The following is an 18249-nucleotide window of genomic DNA, read 5'->3' as shown; positions in this document are numbered from 1 at the left end:
GACATGTGGTCAACAAGAAGAAACAGTGACGCATGCCTCAGGCTGTAATCTAGCAAGGGAAGTATGGGGATAGTGTCTATGTGGATGATGCCTGGTAATGTGCGAACATGAAGCTCGAAAGGGATGGCTGTCCAATGTATCAAGTTGGATTGGTAGCTTTCTTGGCGATTTGGCGTAGCAGGAATCTAGCAGTTAAGAGCAACATGAGCAGGAAAGCGGAGAAAACAGTTGCCTTTATTGCCAAATATCTGGAAGACTATAAAAGAGCCCGGATAAGCACTGCAATTAACTCTATGGGATACGTAGCTAGATGGAAAGCACCAGAGCAAGGCTTATGCGGAAATGGTGTGGTGATCAGGGGTGAAACTGGATTCGTCTTAGGAACATGCTCAACTACTGAAAAACGAGTCAGACATCTATAACTGCAGAGCTTTAGCGGCAACTAAGGCCATTGTAGTCACAAAGGATATGGGATTCAAGTCTGTAATTATCGAGGGAGATGCACTCAGCATTATTAATCAGCTAAACTCAGAAGCTCAAAACTTTTCTCTGATAAACGATGCCAAGCTACTCAGTTATGAATTCCACCAGTTCAAAGCTGTTTACACGAGCAGCACACAGACTTGCAAAATATGCACTTTCTTTGAGGAGTCTTATGTGATGTTATTGGGTAGAGGAATGCCTTCCCATCATTTGTGATCTAATGAAAATTACATCAAAAAAAAAAAAAAAAAACTTACAGGAGGCAATTTAACATTTTAGGAGAAGCACCTTTGTCATCACAAAATTCGCCATTAACGAGGTAATCAGATTCCTTGATTACAGTGAATTCTCCACCTCCAATTCTCACCATCCATAAAACCCCATTTCAAAATGAAATGTAATTAGATTACAACAATAACAATTTAGTAATTCAGGACAGAACAAAAGGTGCATCAATAAATATCATTTGTTGCTACAGCTTAAAATCTATGATTCCACGACTCAACCACAATTACAACTACCATATCCATTTCAAGATCTGCCAACAGTTGGAAGCAGAAACTCTCCCCACAATTATTTGGTGGTTTAACTTTATGAATCCAAACTATCCCGTTTGGCACTGCTTAGCATATTTACTAGCAGGTTCATATTATAAATCATGTCTAGATTTACTGCAGCAATGTCGATTGAGAGGAGATTATTCCATATTAACACTTCGATAGCATTCACAATTTCTGAACTAGTGCACGAAAACATTCACCTTTTGAATCACTACATAATAGATCCACTACCATGGCTGCTGTGGATACATCTGCGGAAAATCCTTTCTGAACCATTTCATGAAGAATTTGTATTGCCTGTGATATGTCGTTGTTGCGAAGACATCCTTGGATCATGATATTATAAGAGCAACTATCTCGCATGCAACCATCCACTTCCATTTTCCTAAACAATTCATATGCTTCATTCAGCAGCCCTTCTTTACAAAGTCCTTTGATCATTGTACTATATGTGCAAACACTAGGGTGTACCCCTTTGACTGTGAGTGCATAAAATAATTTCCAAGCAACTTTAAGTTGCCCAACTAGACACAAGCCATCAATTAAGATATTATAGTGGACAATATCAGGTTCTAACCCACTGCTCTGCATTGCACGAAAAAATTCCAATGCCTCATTAATATGACCATGCCTGCATAAGCCATACAACAAGGAAGAGTAAGCGATTGTGTCTGGTACTAGACCATAAGCATACATTTCTTTGAAAATTTCTTGTGCAACAGCAAGTCTCCCAATTTGTGACATGCCATTAATAAGAGTGCTGAAAGTAACAACATTAGGGATTAATCCATTTCGAGTCATTTCATGAAAAAGTCTCACTGCCTCATCTATCCTTTTAGCTTTACAATATCCATTAATAATGATATTGTAACTAAATACATCAGGTGTGCAACCCTTATTGGTTATTGAATTGAATACTTTTCTAGCCTCGTCCATTTCACCTCGTAAACAATATCCATCCATCAATGAATTATATGTAACTATATTAGGCTCAATTCCTTGTTGAATCACTCTCTCAAGAATATCTTGAGCCTCTAAAACCCTACCCTCTTTACAAAGTGCATCAACCACAACACTATAAGTGATTACATCGGGTTTGCAATTGGTAGCCACCATTTCATTGAATAATGTTGTAGCTTCTTTCCATTGACATGAATTACACATGGCATGAATTAAACAATTATAAGAGACAACATCAGGTGGAATTCCTTTACCGCTCATTTCAGAGAAAAGCTTCAAAGCCTCAGTTACATGATTGTCCTTACAAAGGCTGTCGATTATGATGTTGTATGTTATAGTGTTCAGTGCACAGCCTCTTTCTTCAATAGTCCTTAGCAGTCTAACAGCACGAGTAGCTTCACCTATTTTACAAAGACCATTCACTATCGTATTATAGGTAACTAAGTTAGGCTGACACCCTTCTCGAACAAAAACGTCATCAAACAACCTCACAGCTTGAGCTACATTACCTCCAATGCAGAGGCCATTGATTAAAGTGGAAAATGTTATAACATCAGGTTCAATGCCCAGCTTCAACATTTTCCCCAAAACAGAAAACCCAAAATCCATACGATGCAAGCGGCAAAAACAATTAACCAAGATGTTGAGAGTATAAACATTGTGATGAATTTCTAGTAATTCCATTTGTCTCCACAGAGAAATAGCAATTTCATAATGCCTCATTCTAACAATGGCTGATAATAATTTACTAAATTCAACAATACAATGGTGGGGATGGGTATGAAGCATGTGATTGAACAAAGCCAAGGCATCATCAATTTTATCAAACACATACTTGGATTTCTTGGCGGGGGTGGTAGAGAAGTAAGAGTTTTGACAATAAAAGAGAGGACTTTCCTTATTTAAAGCATAAAAACAATTGAAGAAAGGGAAGGGAAGAGAATTCAGAGATTTGGGGTTACCCAATTCCAAACGTTGAAGAAGATCAATGGCGGAAGAAGAAGGAAGAGAAGCGATTTTCCAACACCTCATCATCATCATATTCACCAAACAAATGCAAAGCTCCGATTCTTCTTCAACACTCCGATCTATAACAATATATTAAATTCGATTTTTGTGGATTAAACCTTCTTTAAGTTTTCTTTTTAAATGGCAAAGAAAAAATTTTAATAAGATCCCAAAAATCACAAAAACAATAAAAAAAATCAAAATCTTAATTAAAAATTAAATTAAAGCACCAACAAATATGGGATTAAAATATTTTTTATTAAATAAAAGCTAAAATAAAAATGTTGCTAACAAATATGGATTTAATCAAATACAATAAATTAAATTTCATTCAATTATTAATTTTGTGATGATAAAAATACAATATATAATTATATTAATTAATTATAATGTAAATGTTAAAATTGTTTTTTATTTTTATTCTTATATGTTATTTTAAAAAACTATATATTTTATTAAAGATATTTTATTTATATTATTATTTTGATAATTTAAAAAAATGAGAGCATAAAAATAATATATTAAATTAAATTAAATTAAATTAAATTGAATATGCTTTTGAACCCCAATAGTATGTTATTGTCGAATTCCAATTAAACATTGTGTGTAATTTCTTATGGGTTATATAAGGATTTCATGGTAGTTAAAATTATGAATTTTTAGATGGTTACTTGTGTGTTCTTTTAGCAAATAATAATAATAATAATAAAAGCTTTTGAAATATTTATTTATTTTATATGTAATATACTTGTTATATAAAAATATAGAATCCATGAAAATTATATTTATTTTTAATTTTATTTTTTCATAACTTTTAAAAGAAGAAGATTCAAAGTCAATTCTTTAATAAAGATATAAATATATTTATTATTAAATAAAATATTTAAATACTAATTTCATATTTTATCTCATGTTTTATTTTACTAAAATAAAATTTGAAAAAATTAATTAATTATATCAATTAAAATATATAAAACACATTTATTTTTAACGTTCTTTGGAGCCCAAGCAAAAGGCAACCCACCAATCTCTTTGACCATATAAAAATAATAATATGTTTTGACGTTTGAAAATAAAATACACTCGGGGCATGTATATATAACAATTTCTCTTGTATGGGTTATTTTATAATTTATCATATATTAAATTATTTTTTTGTTATATTACTTTGATGCTTATTTACATTAGTATTTTTTAAGAGATTTTAGTTTCTATTTAAAACTTTACAAAATTATTGTCTTCAAAATATCTTTCTTTGGTTATCAAATACAACAGAAACTCAAAAAACATGAGACTGATAAATGATGAAAGTCAACAAATGGCCAAGGTTCCTCCAAACTTGGTTTTTTTTTTTTTTTTTTTTTTCCTATGGTGGTATTTCCAGCAAAAAAAAAAAAAAAAACAGAATATCTAAAACCATGGTGTCAACCACGTCATAGCCTCCCACGAGCTAACCCATGACCAACTCATGTGCTTGGTAACCTCAAACGGCATGCAGTTTCGATAAAAAGTTTGGTTCACCTCATCTTAAATTTGAAAGTATAATTTTTGAGAAAGTACTATATTTGAGAATTTTTTTTATTTTTAGAGTATTTTATATTCAGATTTATTTATTTGGTTAGAAAGAATCACTTTGTATTAATTTTTGTATAATTTTTTTGGCATATATGATAATAATTTTTTTATTTTATTAATAATAAATACTTAAATAACAAATGATATCTTTAGTAATAAAAAATAAATATTTTAATTAATTATTATTTTTATTTATAAAATATCATTAATTGAAGTGTATGTAAACATTAGCATCGTTTGACATTTTATATGCCTTAATTGGTCATTTAATTTTTCGATAAAAGGAGAAACGTCTTAAATCATCCTTACTTTTTTTAAAAAGATTAAAAGGATCATTTAAGTGGATTTTGATTTGAGGCATTTTTCTACATAATCCGTTTAAATGATTGTTTAATTTTTTTTATAAAAAAATTAATTAAAGTATTTTTTTGTATAAAAACGTTTTAAATAATTTGTTAAAAGGATAACTTAAATGATCTTTTAATTTTTTTATAAAAAAATTAGTTAAGATATTTTTGTATAAAAATACCTTTAATGAGTCATTAAAAAGATTATTTAAAATGTTTTTGTACTAAAACACCTTAAATAATCTATTAAAAAGATAATTTAAGTACCTTAAATGATCTTTTAATTTTTTTTTTTATAAAAGGATCATTTATAAAAGCGCCTTTAACAATCATTTAATTTTTTTTATAACAAGATCATTTATAACGTTCTATACAGAAACACGTTAAATAATCTTTTTGTAAATAAATGATCTTTTTTATTTTTTTATAATGCCTTAATTGTAATATAAAAAAATTTTAAAATGACAAAAACCTACAACTGAGTTTCAGATACTTTTCAAAAAGATAACGACTATGTCATAATTTTTTATCTATATTAAATTTAAAAATAAGGTAACTTTTCTTCTCAAAATCTTAAAATACTATAAGAAAGAGTGTGTTTATGATTCCAGAATTTTAGATATTGTTAAAAATCTGACATTTTTTTTTGTGATCAATTTACCTTAAATCAAACGTAAGAATCAAACACTTACCATCAAAATTTTAAGAAAAAATTTATAAATTTTTCAAACCAAAGGCAGTCTAAGTAATTTTGTTTAACTTAGATTATGTGGGACTTATGTTACTTCTAAGAAGTGATAAGATTTTTTTTTCTTTGCATTTTTTGTCCCAAATAAAATGAATAAATTATACTTATGTCCTTCTAGTATTATTTTCTTTTTAAATAACAACTTATGATATTTTCAACACTTTTAAACATTTTAAGATTTCAATTTGTTATTATCTATATTCTATACTAATAAATGTTCTTAAATAGAAGTTCATATCACGAGTTAAAAAGAACTTTCTAATTGGGTAAATTATTTAAAAATTAAGTAAAAATAAAAATATACAATAAATATACATATTAAATATATGAGAAATGTTAATTGGTGTTTGTTGATTCTATTTAAGTTGATATTCATTTATTTCTTTTACATATTTATGAGTATATCGTTTAAATCGATTCTATTGATTTGTTTTTTATGAGGTTGCATGCTACATGGTATAAAAGTTAAAATTAAAACCAAATAAATTTTTTTTTGGAAAAGACCAAATAATTTTAAATACATACTAACTAATACATTTTATGATAAAAATCAATAAAAAAACCAAACAAAATCAATAAAAAAAGCAATATTTTTTATATTACTTAAAAATTTTCATGTAAGTAAAGAACATATATAACTCTAATTTACCAATAGCAATGTACTAGAAAACTTTCCCGACTTTGAAACGTGAATCATTTTGTTGTTTTTGGACCACGTTCTCCGGTAGAAATCCACCAAACTTAATATATGGTTTAATTCAAGGGGCTGTTCAGTGCAAGTTTTCCGCTGCAATAAAACTTAAATTAGATGTATAATCTGATGCAACAAAGTCTGATGGATTAATATAAAAGGGGTGTTCTAAATATTATATCAAATTTTTTTATTCACCTTCAAAATTTTTTTTCTAAAAATACTTAAATATCAAATATCAATTTTAATCATTAATAAATAATAAAAATATCTTTAATAACTTATACACCTAAAACCCATCTTATATTTCTCGAAAATAAATTTTCGAGAGTTATATTATCTTCTTAAAAATTCATTTTCGAGAAAATCATATAATTCTAAAAAAAAAATTTACCGAGATCAAAACACACCTTTTAAAAAATTTATTTTCGAGAATTATATTATTTTCTTAAAAATAGATTTTCAAGAGTCATCATTTATTTTCGAATTAGAATCTGTTTTCGAAAATATATAAATTTTTTAAATATATATTTAATTATAAATTTTTTATAACGGGATAAATTTTTTTCAAAATTTTTTGGATATTTATTTCTAATAAGATCAATTTCAGACAATGAAAAATGAAAAATAAAAAGTGAGTGAAGAGATTATTTAATAGAAATATAAAAATAAGTTTTTAATTTAAAATGTATATAAAAGTGGAATGTATATAACCTTAAATGGGGAGTAAATAGAATTCTCCTTGAGCTTTCTTCACAAAGCCAAATAAAAGTCAGATACGAGCATTCGACGACCCTCAGCACCTGGTTTTGAGGCTTGCAATGGCTTCTTAATTTTTTATTGATTTCAATTGCTTCAACCTTTTCATTATCCTTTGACGACACTCTTGTTTTGTAGCATACTATGTCTGGAGTACTGTACTTTGAATGGGGACGCACCAGATAAATAGATGCAGAGGCTTCTGGTTTTGTAGCATGTACGTTGGCTTGAGGAATAAGGTTGAGGACTCGACTTGTGATCCTTGGCAACATCCAAATCCAAATCAACCTCCCCGGTTGCGGGTTTTTTGACAGGCTTATTTCCAAATTATGATATTCCTCTATGTTTCTCAGGTCAGAAAACTTTGTGCTCTTGTTAAATATGGTTCAACTCCATTTTCAACCAAATCCTCACTGAGTTTTTTATTAGAACCTGTTTCCTCATCAGATTTTGATAAGAATGTAATAACCTTATCACAGTAAAATGATCCTTTGTATATTTATATTATATAAATGTTAATAATTTATATATTTATATTGTGTTTTACATAAAAACTACCCATCACAATTAGTGTCGACATTAAAAATATATATTTTTATTTTTATTAAACTCGTATATATAATTTTTATTAAAATTTTAACATGTTTCATTTGCCTTTTTTTTTTTTTTTCTTTTTTTATCATTTTTGTATTTTGTGACATTAATTTTAAATTACCAAATCTGCCAAGGCCACCCTTCTTGAACTGTTCTCTACGATCAGCCATCAGGCTGCTCCAAATCAATTGGAAGATGATCAATTCAGATGTTCAAAATTGTGGGCAGATGTTTGCGTTGGGTAATCTTCCATCAGGGAGGGTTCTACCCAACTCTTCAAGAGGGTTAAAACTCCACTTTTCTTGCGTAAAATCTCGAAAAGAAGAGGCAACTTGCGGAGTTTATCGATGGCAGGTTGGCCTTTTTCTATTGACTTGGGCATCATCTTCCACAACAATGCTCAGCCATTTCTTTTTTCAACAAACAAAGCTATTTCTCCACTCTTTATTCTTCCTCTCAATTCCATGAAAAAATGGCATTGATTCCTCTCAATTCCAACAGCTTTTAGTTATCGTTTCATGAATCTTCTGGACAGAGTTATCATTGCTCCCTTTTACATAGAGCAATTGATGCCTCTACTTGATATCGTAGACACACCGTTGAACAAGAAATTGACTTCTAAAACATCTCATGAAACATACCAAGATTACTCCTTGAAAGAGCATGTAATACCAACAAATGATAACCAAAATTGCTATTATTTGCTAAAAACAGGCAAAAAAACAAATGGCACATTTTATTCATTTTGTTAGGCCAAACTTCAAGTAGTGAATCTAACATTCGTAAGCAGGTAGGGGAGGTGGCGGCTATTCTACAATAACTCACCGCTCATACAATACCCCGTGTGATAAACTTAAATACGTAGAATATAATAATAGGGAAGAGAGGCAGAATTTACAAGGAATACTTGTGCTCCACTAAGATTCGGTTTGCTCAGATTTTAAAGGTGCACCAGATGAAGATGCGCAGCTCCCGTTCTGAAGGTAAAGGCTATTTGCAACCATAGAATCACTAACTAAGCCAACTTCAACATCATCAAAGTTGAGTGCCCCTCTGATCTTCCGGGTACTGAAAGAAACAAAGCAAGTGGCAACATCATTAGTTTACTGCATCACAAGAATTTCTATATTTGAAAAGAATTGTTACCCTGAGAGAGAAGAGAAGAACACCTGTTCAAGTGATTGTTGATAGCAGTTAGGTCTTTTGAAGGGCTCTGAAAGGCACGAGTACTCTCTCCAACACAAGCATAATAGCTTCTTGAGCTATGCGAGATTAGAGCATCCATCTATAGATAAAAACAAGATCTAATTAAAAAAGGGCACACACTTACTTAACTCTGTAACCATAGATTCAAATAAGAAACAAAACCCATGATTCAAACTTTTTCTACAAGATTCATTAAACTTAAATATCAGAAATTAAAGGTCTTCTTTTTTCTTTTTGTACCTTTTAAGAGTGCTGCATTTTAAACAAAGTAAAGAAATAGTAGAGGCACTAGTTCTTGCAATCAAATACACTTTTCCTTTTTTGTTCCAGGAGGCTGTTCAAATCTTAAATGTACGAGTCTGGTTTTCTAGTAAATGGAAAATTGATCAATCAAGTCAACCAAATGCAGAAAAATAAAAGATTAAGTACCTTGGATGTTCGCAATGGAGACACGTATACATTGTGTGTTGCAGATACTTTCTTAGGGGACATATCAGGGAGACTCGGAAAAGGAGCAACTTTAGGTGATCCAGGGCACAGACCTAATTAGTCAATAAAGATAGTAGAAGCAAATTAGAATGGCTTGCAGAAGCAGCAAGGAAAGAAAATAACATCATAATCCCCTTTATAATAATGGAAAAAAAAATTGAAAGGATTACCATCATTACTATTGTTAGCTTCAGGAACCCTGCTCGTTCTTGTAGTTGTTCCTGCAGGACCAAGTTCTACCAGCAAAGGCTTTACAGCAGTAACAAATATTTCATTGTAAAATGCAATAATATCAACATGATCCTGCCCTGTTCTCTGTTTTCAGATCATTAAAATGGTTTAAATTCCCTCGAAAAGCAGGCAGCATAGAAAGTAGAGATACGACATCATACCTCATTCCGTCGAGCTGATGACCTGTCAACAAATACACTATTGAATACTAGTGGTTTACATTGTGGTTGCTTCCTATAGTTGTAAATAATTTCCTTAAAAGGCAGGCGCAACTGAGAAATCTGCAGGCCATTCATTCAGAAAGTAAGAGGAAACAGTGCAGATAAATTTAACAGCAGCTGAAGGTATCATAAGAAGAGCAGACCTTTGCAACTACATAGAAACAACAAAGGATGATCTGGTCAATATGACGGTTAAAAAACAAAGAAGTCCGCCGGCTAAGTATCTGTTGAAAAAGAGAATATACACTCTCCCTAATCTGTTGAGACAGTTGTAGCCTCTCAACCATTCCATTAATCCTGACAGCAGCCAGCTTATTAATCTGGCAGTGGAGAGCAAAGAACATGTTAGACATGGAGCAGACCAATAATCACTGAAGCTAAATCAAATTAAAAAGTCAGTGCGTGTGTGCAATTTGCCACCACAAAAATATATCAAGGGATATTTACATTTTACAACAGTACTAATAGGTTAAATTTTTGTAAAAGTATAAACATAGGTGTACCATAGTTATGTAAGAATTTAAGAAAATAAATGAAAGTCTAATTTATCTCATATTTTGATACCTTGCTAAAAAATATATTTATTCCTGTTTCCGCACATGTTTCTCCTCCACCACCTGGGTTAGGGCGTGTTGGACTACAAAACAATAACCCCAAGTTAAAATGCAGTAAGCCAGTGCCAAGTTTTCTACTTCCCCCAGAAGTTACACCATACAATACCTGGCAAACGCAGATTGCAAAGGAGCCTTCTTAAGGTTGCTGAATGCTAATAGACGATCTTTCACTGGTGATGTAAAAGAGTTCCGTTCAACCAAAACACTCCTGTAGTCTGTGCATAGTCTCTTGGGAGATCTGACATCACCATTTTGACCTGAAAAAGTAACATTGCTTTGTAAATTAAGTTTAGGATAGAATCAAATTTAACACTTTGCGAAAGAATAACTGTAATCAAACTCTATAACACAAGCTACTACAGTAAAGATGAAAATCAACATACTGGTCACAGTTTTCCATATCTGAAAATGTAACAACTACAGTAAAGAAGAAAATAGACATCCTGGTCACAAAGTTTTCCATATCTGAAAATATAACAAGTGGTACAAGTAAGCTACCAATGTTGCATACCTAATGTGGAGCTACCAACATTAGCCGATGATTTTTCATGCTTCTGCAAAGAAGGCACCAGAGGCATACCTCCAGAAAAGTTGATATGCATCGCAATTGCATCCAAAGATGGCATTGGTTCTGCCAATAAGCCAAGACGATTTATTTCAGCAGATAAGGCAGGTCTTGCAACTATCAAAGAATTGTACATTGAGGAGCCTTTATCCCACACCATGCTCTCCAAAAGCCTCTCTTCCAGAGAATTTAGATGCCGCCTCAATTCTCTTGGTAGAGACTCCTCATGTCTAATGAAACTCTCTATCACCTTGCTTAGATCAAAGGCCGTAATACCAGTTCTGTCCAGAACTGTAGGAAACAACATTGTGGTAGTCTTATGTGTCGCTAGCACTAGTTCAGCAGAACAAGCAAGCATACATCTGTGAAATCTCTCATTAGTTAATAAAGAGGTCAAATTAGGTGCATGTAATATTTGGGCCTCCGCAATACACATTGCTTCCAAAACCCTATAGTATAGCTTAAGTGCTTCTAGTCTTCGTTGTTCCATCCATATATTATCCATCAGGTTTGAACTTTGAAGGCTTCCAGTACATTCATGACTACTTGGAAATATTGCCTCCAATATTATATGTGCCCTTCGTATCACATCGTTGGTAACATCTTTATCACAGGATGATAAAAAGCGCTGCAACTCGGCTGAGGGTTTTGGTGAAAGTGGACAAATATCAGTACGAAGCCACTTCGCAGTTGTCATTGCAATGCTGACGGGTGTAGCTGCCATCTTTGCATTGGGAGGCCCAAGAACACCATTTGCATGAGAAGCAGGAGAACAATGAGGAGACAGTGGGCTTGAGATTGTCTTTGATGGTGAAGCTATTGAATCAAATTTCCTCTACTCAAAACAGAATAAAAAATTCCAAGAAATAAGTGACTGCTACATAAAGCATAAAAACCAACAAAGCAGAATATGCTTTCTCAAATGTGAAATGCACCTTGATGCCAGTAACATTCACAGCACCCTCAGACAAGCTCCCTAAACCAAGTAAACTATCTTCCTCATTTATAAACACCCTCTCGTCCAGATCACCTTTATTATGAATTGCATCATCATAATCTTTTGCTAAAATATTCAAACTAGATGAAAGAGATTGTTCCTCCATTAAACCTTCAAAATAGATCAAGCCATCTGCATCAAAGATCAGATAATTAGAAGCAGAAGCAAATAAAAGTATGCTGGTGGAATTACATTCAAGACTTTGCGACAAACCTGTATCAATATTTTCCAGTGTTTCAGTTTTGCATTCAGATGCTGGACATGGCTTTTTTTCCAATATATCTTCTATTAACTTATTGGCCCTCTCCATTGTTTTCCTCAAATCATCTTCGGAAGCATCATACATGTTGCACAGTGATGCAAGCAAGTCGACACCTTTGTCACTTTTCTTAACTGAACAGTTACATGTCAAAAAATCAACAATGAGGAATGCCAATTTTATCTCCAACAGGAAAAGCAAATAGAAAACTGTAAAAGGGTAAGGACTAAACACCAGTGAAGAATACTGGCAAAACACATACACACACACACCAGCAAAGAAATCACAAATGCCTTCTCTATATAAAAAAGAAGGATATATCTAAAATTTCGACTGTCAAGAAATAGCAAATAATTACCAAAGCGTGGAGAGTCACTGATGTTGAAGTTTCTGAAGCGAATTGGAACATGTATAATCAGAATAGCCTGTTAAAAATCACATTAAATTCTAAGGAAACATTAACCTCTGAATTATTGCTACATGCTCTAGTAAATGTATAAGGAGAAAATGCATCAAAGACAATAGCTTATTTGAGTTGAATCTTTTGAAACACATTTAAATTTAACTTTCAACCTTTATTTTCCATTTGTTTGATTAGTTTTTATTAATCCTTAAACTGCACTACTATAATCAGAACATGTTTCATTCGACAAACAAGATACATGTTATTCTTTAGTAAAACCAAGTCTGCCTTCCTACAATCAACTATTAAGAAAGCCAAAGAATAGTGTAACTGACCAGTATAGAAACAAAACCGTTTGCGCAAGTCACTAGGTCTTTAAAACGACTGAATGCATGCACACGGAGTGCCAAAAACAGTAACCACCCAAAACGATGGTACTCTGACACATAATCAGAAGCACGGGTAGGATTTTGCTTCTTGTCAATATTTGCATCACTTGTCAAGAAGAGTTCCCAAAATGCACGCTTGTATGACCTTTTGTACCAATAAATAGCAATGCAAATGTTATTTACTTTACAAAATGGAAAAATTATATAAAGTACACAGAAAATTTGGGTTGAGGATACAGTTGCTCGGTGAATGATAGTAAAAATTCATCAAATACACAGTACAAATTCTGTGCAATATATTATTAAAATATAATTCTGCAGTGTGCCTAAATGACAATGTCATACATATATCACTATCCTAAATTTAATCTTATTATCCATTTGGACAAGATAACAGTCAAAACATGCCATAAACAGGCCGCATGACCAGCTACTGGTATAATTAGGATGAGTCTGTGGTGTGTGTCTGTGTGTGCATGTATGAATGTATTCTATGGTTATGGTTTTTAATTTTTCAACATCTTTGATATGCGTATCTTGTACAGTGCACCTCCCTCCCCAACCCCTGCACAGGTGATAAACACTTAATAAAAACACCAATATATAGGCCTGCTCTTGTAAATTTCAGACAAGGTTCCAGATAACATAAACAACCAAACTGCAGGCTGGCATAAGAAAAATGCACACTGCAGAATCTACATCCTTATGGAACATAAATTGATGAATGAGAAGCAATATGCCTTTTCGCTAGGGGTGCTTCATGCATTCAAAAGAAACCATCAAATTTAGTAAATCATAGTTATATTAAAAAAAAAGAGAAATGATAGTGCCATTACAAAGTTATATGCACAAGCATCAACTAACCTAGAACAGTATACAAAAGAAGGGCACCTACTTGCTTAGAAGGCTCAAGTGCATAAAATTGGCCTGCATCTCCTTTGCCTAATTGATTAAAGTAACATAAGCAGATAGTCAAATAGAAGTCACATGGCCAAACAATTTTTATTTTAGAAATAAAAAGCAAGTTAAACCATAAATCTATATTCTTCCACTACCTCCAGTCTACTCTCCCAATCTTCACCATACATGTTACTTAAACCAGCACCAGCTTTTACCACAATCTGAGGCAACTCTTTAAAGAAATCCACGATACTGCAAGACAAAAAAGCTCACTATCGTTAAACCAGGTATCAACACAAAAACTACAAGTATGTACACAAAATTAATAGAATCATACTTTAGCTTTGTAGCTCTCAATATCTGGCATAATGTAAACCCACTTTCACCAGACTCTTGTTGCACATTTTCTCCACGCTTTTCACTTAGCCGCTTCAGCGAATATAAAACAAATGAAAACAAAAATCGCTCTGCTTCTTCAAGCTAATCCAGAATAAATGCAACAAAGTTAGCTCATCTAAAAGCAACTATCTTTAGTAATTTCCATATAAAAAGAAGTTCAAAGATACCGTCCCGCTTCCAATTGCCAACACATTTGACGATATAAGGTGTTTGGTTTCTTTGAAGAGCTTCATAGCTTCCGTGCAAGTTTTCTCATCCAAAGATAAATCATTCTATAAATCATAAAAATATAAAATTGAAAAAACACATCACCACACACCAAAAAAAAAAAAAAAAAAAAAAGGAAGAAGCAAAATTTAAACTAATACTGCTACAAAGAATACATAACTACCTTACACAAAGCAGTGAATCTAGCTTCAATGGCATCGCCATCCGCGTTGCTTGAAGTTGTAACTGAAGGCTTCACGTCTTCCATATTTCTTCGAAATAGCCCTAGCAGCTGATCTAAAAATTATCAATTTTTTAAAATTGAAGATTCCAATTCCCTCGAAAAATTTAACAAGAAACTCATAATCAGCATATTCAAGATTAACCTATCTAATAGAGTCGCTGATTATGAAAAACAATCACAAGATTCACTTTAAAATAAAAAGAAATCCACAAAAATGTCAGTAACTCAAACCCGCAGGCCAAAATAAAAATTTTACGCCAAAAATTTAAAATTTTAGCTATAACTATTAAAGGAAAGTAAAAGTTAGAAGAAAAAAAATCATTTTTTTGTTCTTCAGAAAAGGCGAATTAACTTTCAAGAAAGCCAGCCAAACAATTAAAATATTATAATAAAAATTAAAACAGAATTGAAAAGAAAACTTACAAAATTTGAGGTAGAAATTCCTTTCGGATCTCGGATCTACAGATTCAGTGAAGCAGAAAACCCTAGCTTCAAATCCTCCCTCCAAAACACAGCGTTTTAACGGATCGAGAAGAAGAAAAACCAGTAGAAAGAATAAAAAAAAAGAATTTTCTTTTCTTTTTATTTATGTTTTAGTTAAGAACAAGAAGAACCCAGAATTTTTCCTTCTCATATTTTCCTTATTTTTTTTCTCTTAACTGTGGGCCGCTTTTTGTGGAAATCCTATCAAGGAAGGATCTTTCTCTTTAGCGCGGGAAAACTAACCAACATGACATCATGATGGACATGCACATGAACATGGCATACATGGTTAGCCAATTAAATTTTGACAGGTCATAATGTTGGGATTGGCTTTTTGCCGCCAAAATTGTTCAACGTCTCGCCGTGACGATTGACGAAGATTCCTGCTTTAGAAAGGTGGTGGCAATTTTCGCTGTTACAGTGAATTTTAACGGAGAGTTTGGGCCGAGACGTTCCGGTCCGGCGGATCGTCATTGTCTTCGAGTCTTGGAAATTGGGACGGGGTGCCCAGCGGGCCAGGGTGACTCGTGTGGGTATGGGGGACCACTGAAAAGAGTTGGTTTTGTTTTTTTTTAAATGGTGTCGTTTAATTGTATCGAGTTGTGTCGTTTTGTGTGGACTGAAATGTTATTACGAGTGCGTTATCAGGAATCTGATTAATTTAGAGTTTAATCATATCAAATCTCATAAAGAGAGTAAATTTTTTTAAATTTATTTTTTAAAATTTTTTTTTTTATTCACACAATTTAAAATCAAAATTTTATTTAAAAAAATTAAAATTTTTATCACTCAAATCAGCAGCTTATGATTTTACCCATTTACATTTTATTTTTTTACAAAAAAGAAGATTTTTTCTTGATAATAAATATGTATAATTTTTTCTGTTTAGATGTCTTAAATTTATTCTTTATATTTTTTTTAAAAAATACCTAGTTGTTTTATTTAATATTTGAATTATGTATGAAATCATAAATTTTATAATTTTTTTATATCTTATGAATATGAATTATTCATGTGGACGTCCATATTTCTTATAAACATGCCTTATATAATTAGATGGCATAATGTAACATAGACATATGGTATAATTATTTATTATCATATATATATTTTAAATGCATTGATTGAACTATGTTTATTCTATAAAGCTATATGATGGGTATTTGATTTATAGAACAAATATAGTTCAATCTTAAACATAAAAAATTGTTCAACTTTTTTTTTTTTTGGCTAACACATTGTGAAAGTTTAATACTAGGATTGAAATTTATTAAGATTCTAGAGAATTATTAAACACTAAATTAATCCTAAAAAACACTCCAAAAATATATGCTAATAAAACAAAAAGAATTGATCATTTACTGTAAACAAAACCCTAGCATATAAAAATATTATAACTAAATTAATAAACATAAAAAGGTCATGTTTGGTTTTGAAGTTAAAAAGATTGTAAAAAAAATTCAATAGGTAAAAAAATTTTTAATTTATAATAATTAAAAAATATACGATATTTTATCTTATTTTAACTTTGATAAGTTATAGAAGTTACATTATCAATTTTCAAAATATAAAAATTTATTTTTTTATTTCAATTTGAAATAAAAATAAAATTTTGCATTATCATATTTGTAATATAGAATATAGAGAAAGAGAGAGGGACAAACCATATGTATCCATATTAGCACACACTATCCGATAATTTTGTATCTTGTTAGATCATATTACATATGATTGTAATTAAATCAATAATTTATCTTAATATGAATGATTAATTACAATTTTTCAAATATAAAAATATGATACAAACTAAAATCCAAAATAAAGAAAAATACTACCAGATATTTATATATAAACATAAAAGTTATAGTAACCATGTCCATTTCAAGATCCACCAACAGTTGGAAGCAGAAACTCTCTCCACCATTTTTTGGTGGTTTAACTTTATAAAAACGAACTATCCAGTTCGGGACTGCTTACAATATTTACTAGCAGGTACACATTATAAATATTGTCTAGATTTACCGCGGCAATGTTGAGTGAGAAGAGATCATTCCATGTTAACACTTTGATAGCCTTCACAATTTCTGAACTAGTGCACGAAAAGATTCACCTGTTGAATCACTGGACAATAGATCCACTACAATGGCTGCCGTGGAAACATCCGCAGAAAATCCTTTCTTAACCATTTCATGAAGAATTTGTGTTGCCCTCAATATATCGTTGTTGCGAAGACATCGTTTGATCATGGTATTACAAGAGCAACTATTTTGCATGCAACCATCCACTTCCATTTTCCTAAACAATTCATTTGCTTCATTCAGCAGCCCTTCTTTACAAAGTCCTTTGATCATTGTAGTATACGAGTAAACATCATGGTGTACCCCTTTGATTGTGAGTGCATAAAATAATTTCCTACCAACTTTAAGTTGCCCAACTAGACACAAGCCATCAATTAAGATATTATAGTGGACAATATCAGGTTCTAACCCACTGCTCTGCATTGCACGAATAAATCCCAATGCCTCATGAACATGACCATGCTTGCGTAAGCCATAAGCACACATTTCTTGTGCAACTGCAATTCTCCCAGTATGTGACATGCCACCTAAAAGAGTACCATAAGTAACAACATCAGGGATTAATCCATTTCGAGTCATTTCACAAAAAAGCTCCACTGCCTTGTCTATCCTTTTAGCCTTACAATATCCATTTATAATGATACTGTAACTAATTACACTAGGTTCGCAACCCTTGTAAGTTATTGAATTGAATACTTTTCTAGCTTCATCCATTTCACTTCGTAAACAATATCGATTCATCAATGAATTATATATAACTACATCAGGCTCAACACCTTGTTGAATTATTCTCTCAAGAATATCTTGAGCCTCTAAAACACTACCCTCTTTACAAAGTG

General features: G+C 31.7%; 2 protein-coding genes across 7 annotated transcripts; both read right to left on the bottom strand.

Annotated features, from left to right (window-relative positions):
• Positions 1 to 823: 823 nt before the first annotated feature.
• LOC111310476 (uncharacterized) lies at positions 824 to 3281 on the bottom strand. Of its 2 annotated transcripts, XM_089748750.1 has the most exons (2): positions 2966 to 3281; positions 824 to 2404 (listed from the first exon to the last, which is right to left on the bottom strand). In XM_089748750.1, the coding sequence occupies exons 1-2, from the start codon at positions 3042 to 3044 to the stop codon at positions 1209 to 1211; spliced, it is 1275 nt and encodes a 424-aa protein (XP_089604876.1). In that variant the 5' UTR covers positions 3045 to 3281; the 3' UTR covers positions 824 to 1208. The 2 variants fall into 2 exon arrangements, with proteins under 2 accessions (XP_089604876.1, XP_089604875.1); XM_089748749.1 differs by having other exon boundaries at positions 824 to 3280.
• Positions 3282 to 8438: 5157 nt separating this feature from the next.
• LOC111310474 (retinoblastoma-related protein-like) lies at positions 8439 to 15492 on the bottom strand. Of its 5 annotated transcripts, none has more exons than XM_022909973.2 (19): positions 15273 to 15492; positions 14790 to 14943; positions 14566 to 14670; positions 14337 to 14479; positions 14155 to 14251; positions 13995 to 14041; positions 13046 to 13244; positions 12666 to 12732; positions 12262 to 12441; positions 11987 to 12180; positions 10998 to 11886; positions 10593 to 10743; positions 10437 to 10509; positions 10016 to 10192; positions 9813 to 9932; positions 9591 to 9735; positions 9361 to 9473; positions 8895 to 9010; positions 8439 to 8793 (listed from the first exon to the last, which is right to left on the bottom strand). In XM_022909973.2, exons 2-19 carry the CDS (start codon positions 14871 to 14873, stop codon positions 8643 to 8645), a joined length of 3051 nt encoding a protein of 1016 aa, XP_022765708.2. In that variant the 5' UTR covers positions 14874 to 14943; positions 15273 to 15492; the 3' UTR covers positions 8439 to 8642. The 5 variants fall into 5 exon arrangements, with proteins under 5 accessions (XP_022765708.2, XP_022765705.2, XP_022765709.2 ...); XM_022909970.2 differs by having other exon boundaries at positions 14790 to 14902; XM_022909974.2 differs by having other exon boundaries at positions 11067 to 11886; positions 14790 to 14902.
• Between the last annotated feature and the right edge of the window lie 2757 nt (positions 15493 to 18249).

This window comes from Durio zibethinus, chromosome 19, assembly GCF_047325235.1.
Source record: "Durio zibethinus cultivar Kanyao isolate XHJ-2024 chromosome 19, ASM4732523v1, whole genome shotgun sequence".
Classification (NCBI taxonomy): domain Eukaryota; kingdom Viridiplantae; phylum Streptophyta; class Magnoliopsida; order Malvales; family Malvaceae; genus Durio; species Durio zibethinus.
The sequence above is the reverse complement of the archived record's forward strand: the minus strand, read 5'-3'. Positions and strand labels throughout refer to the sequence as shown.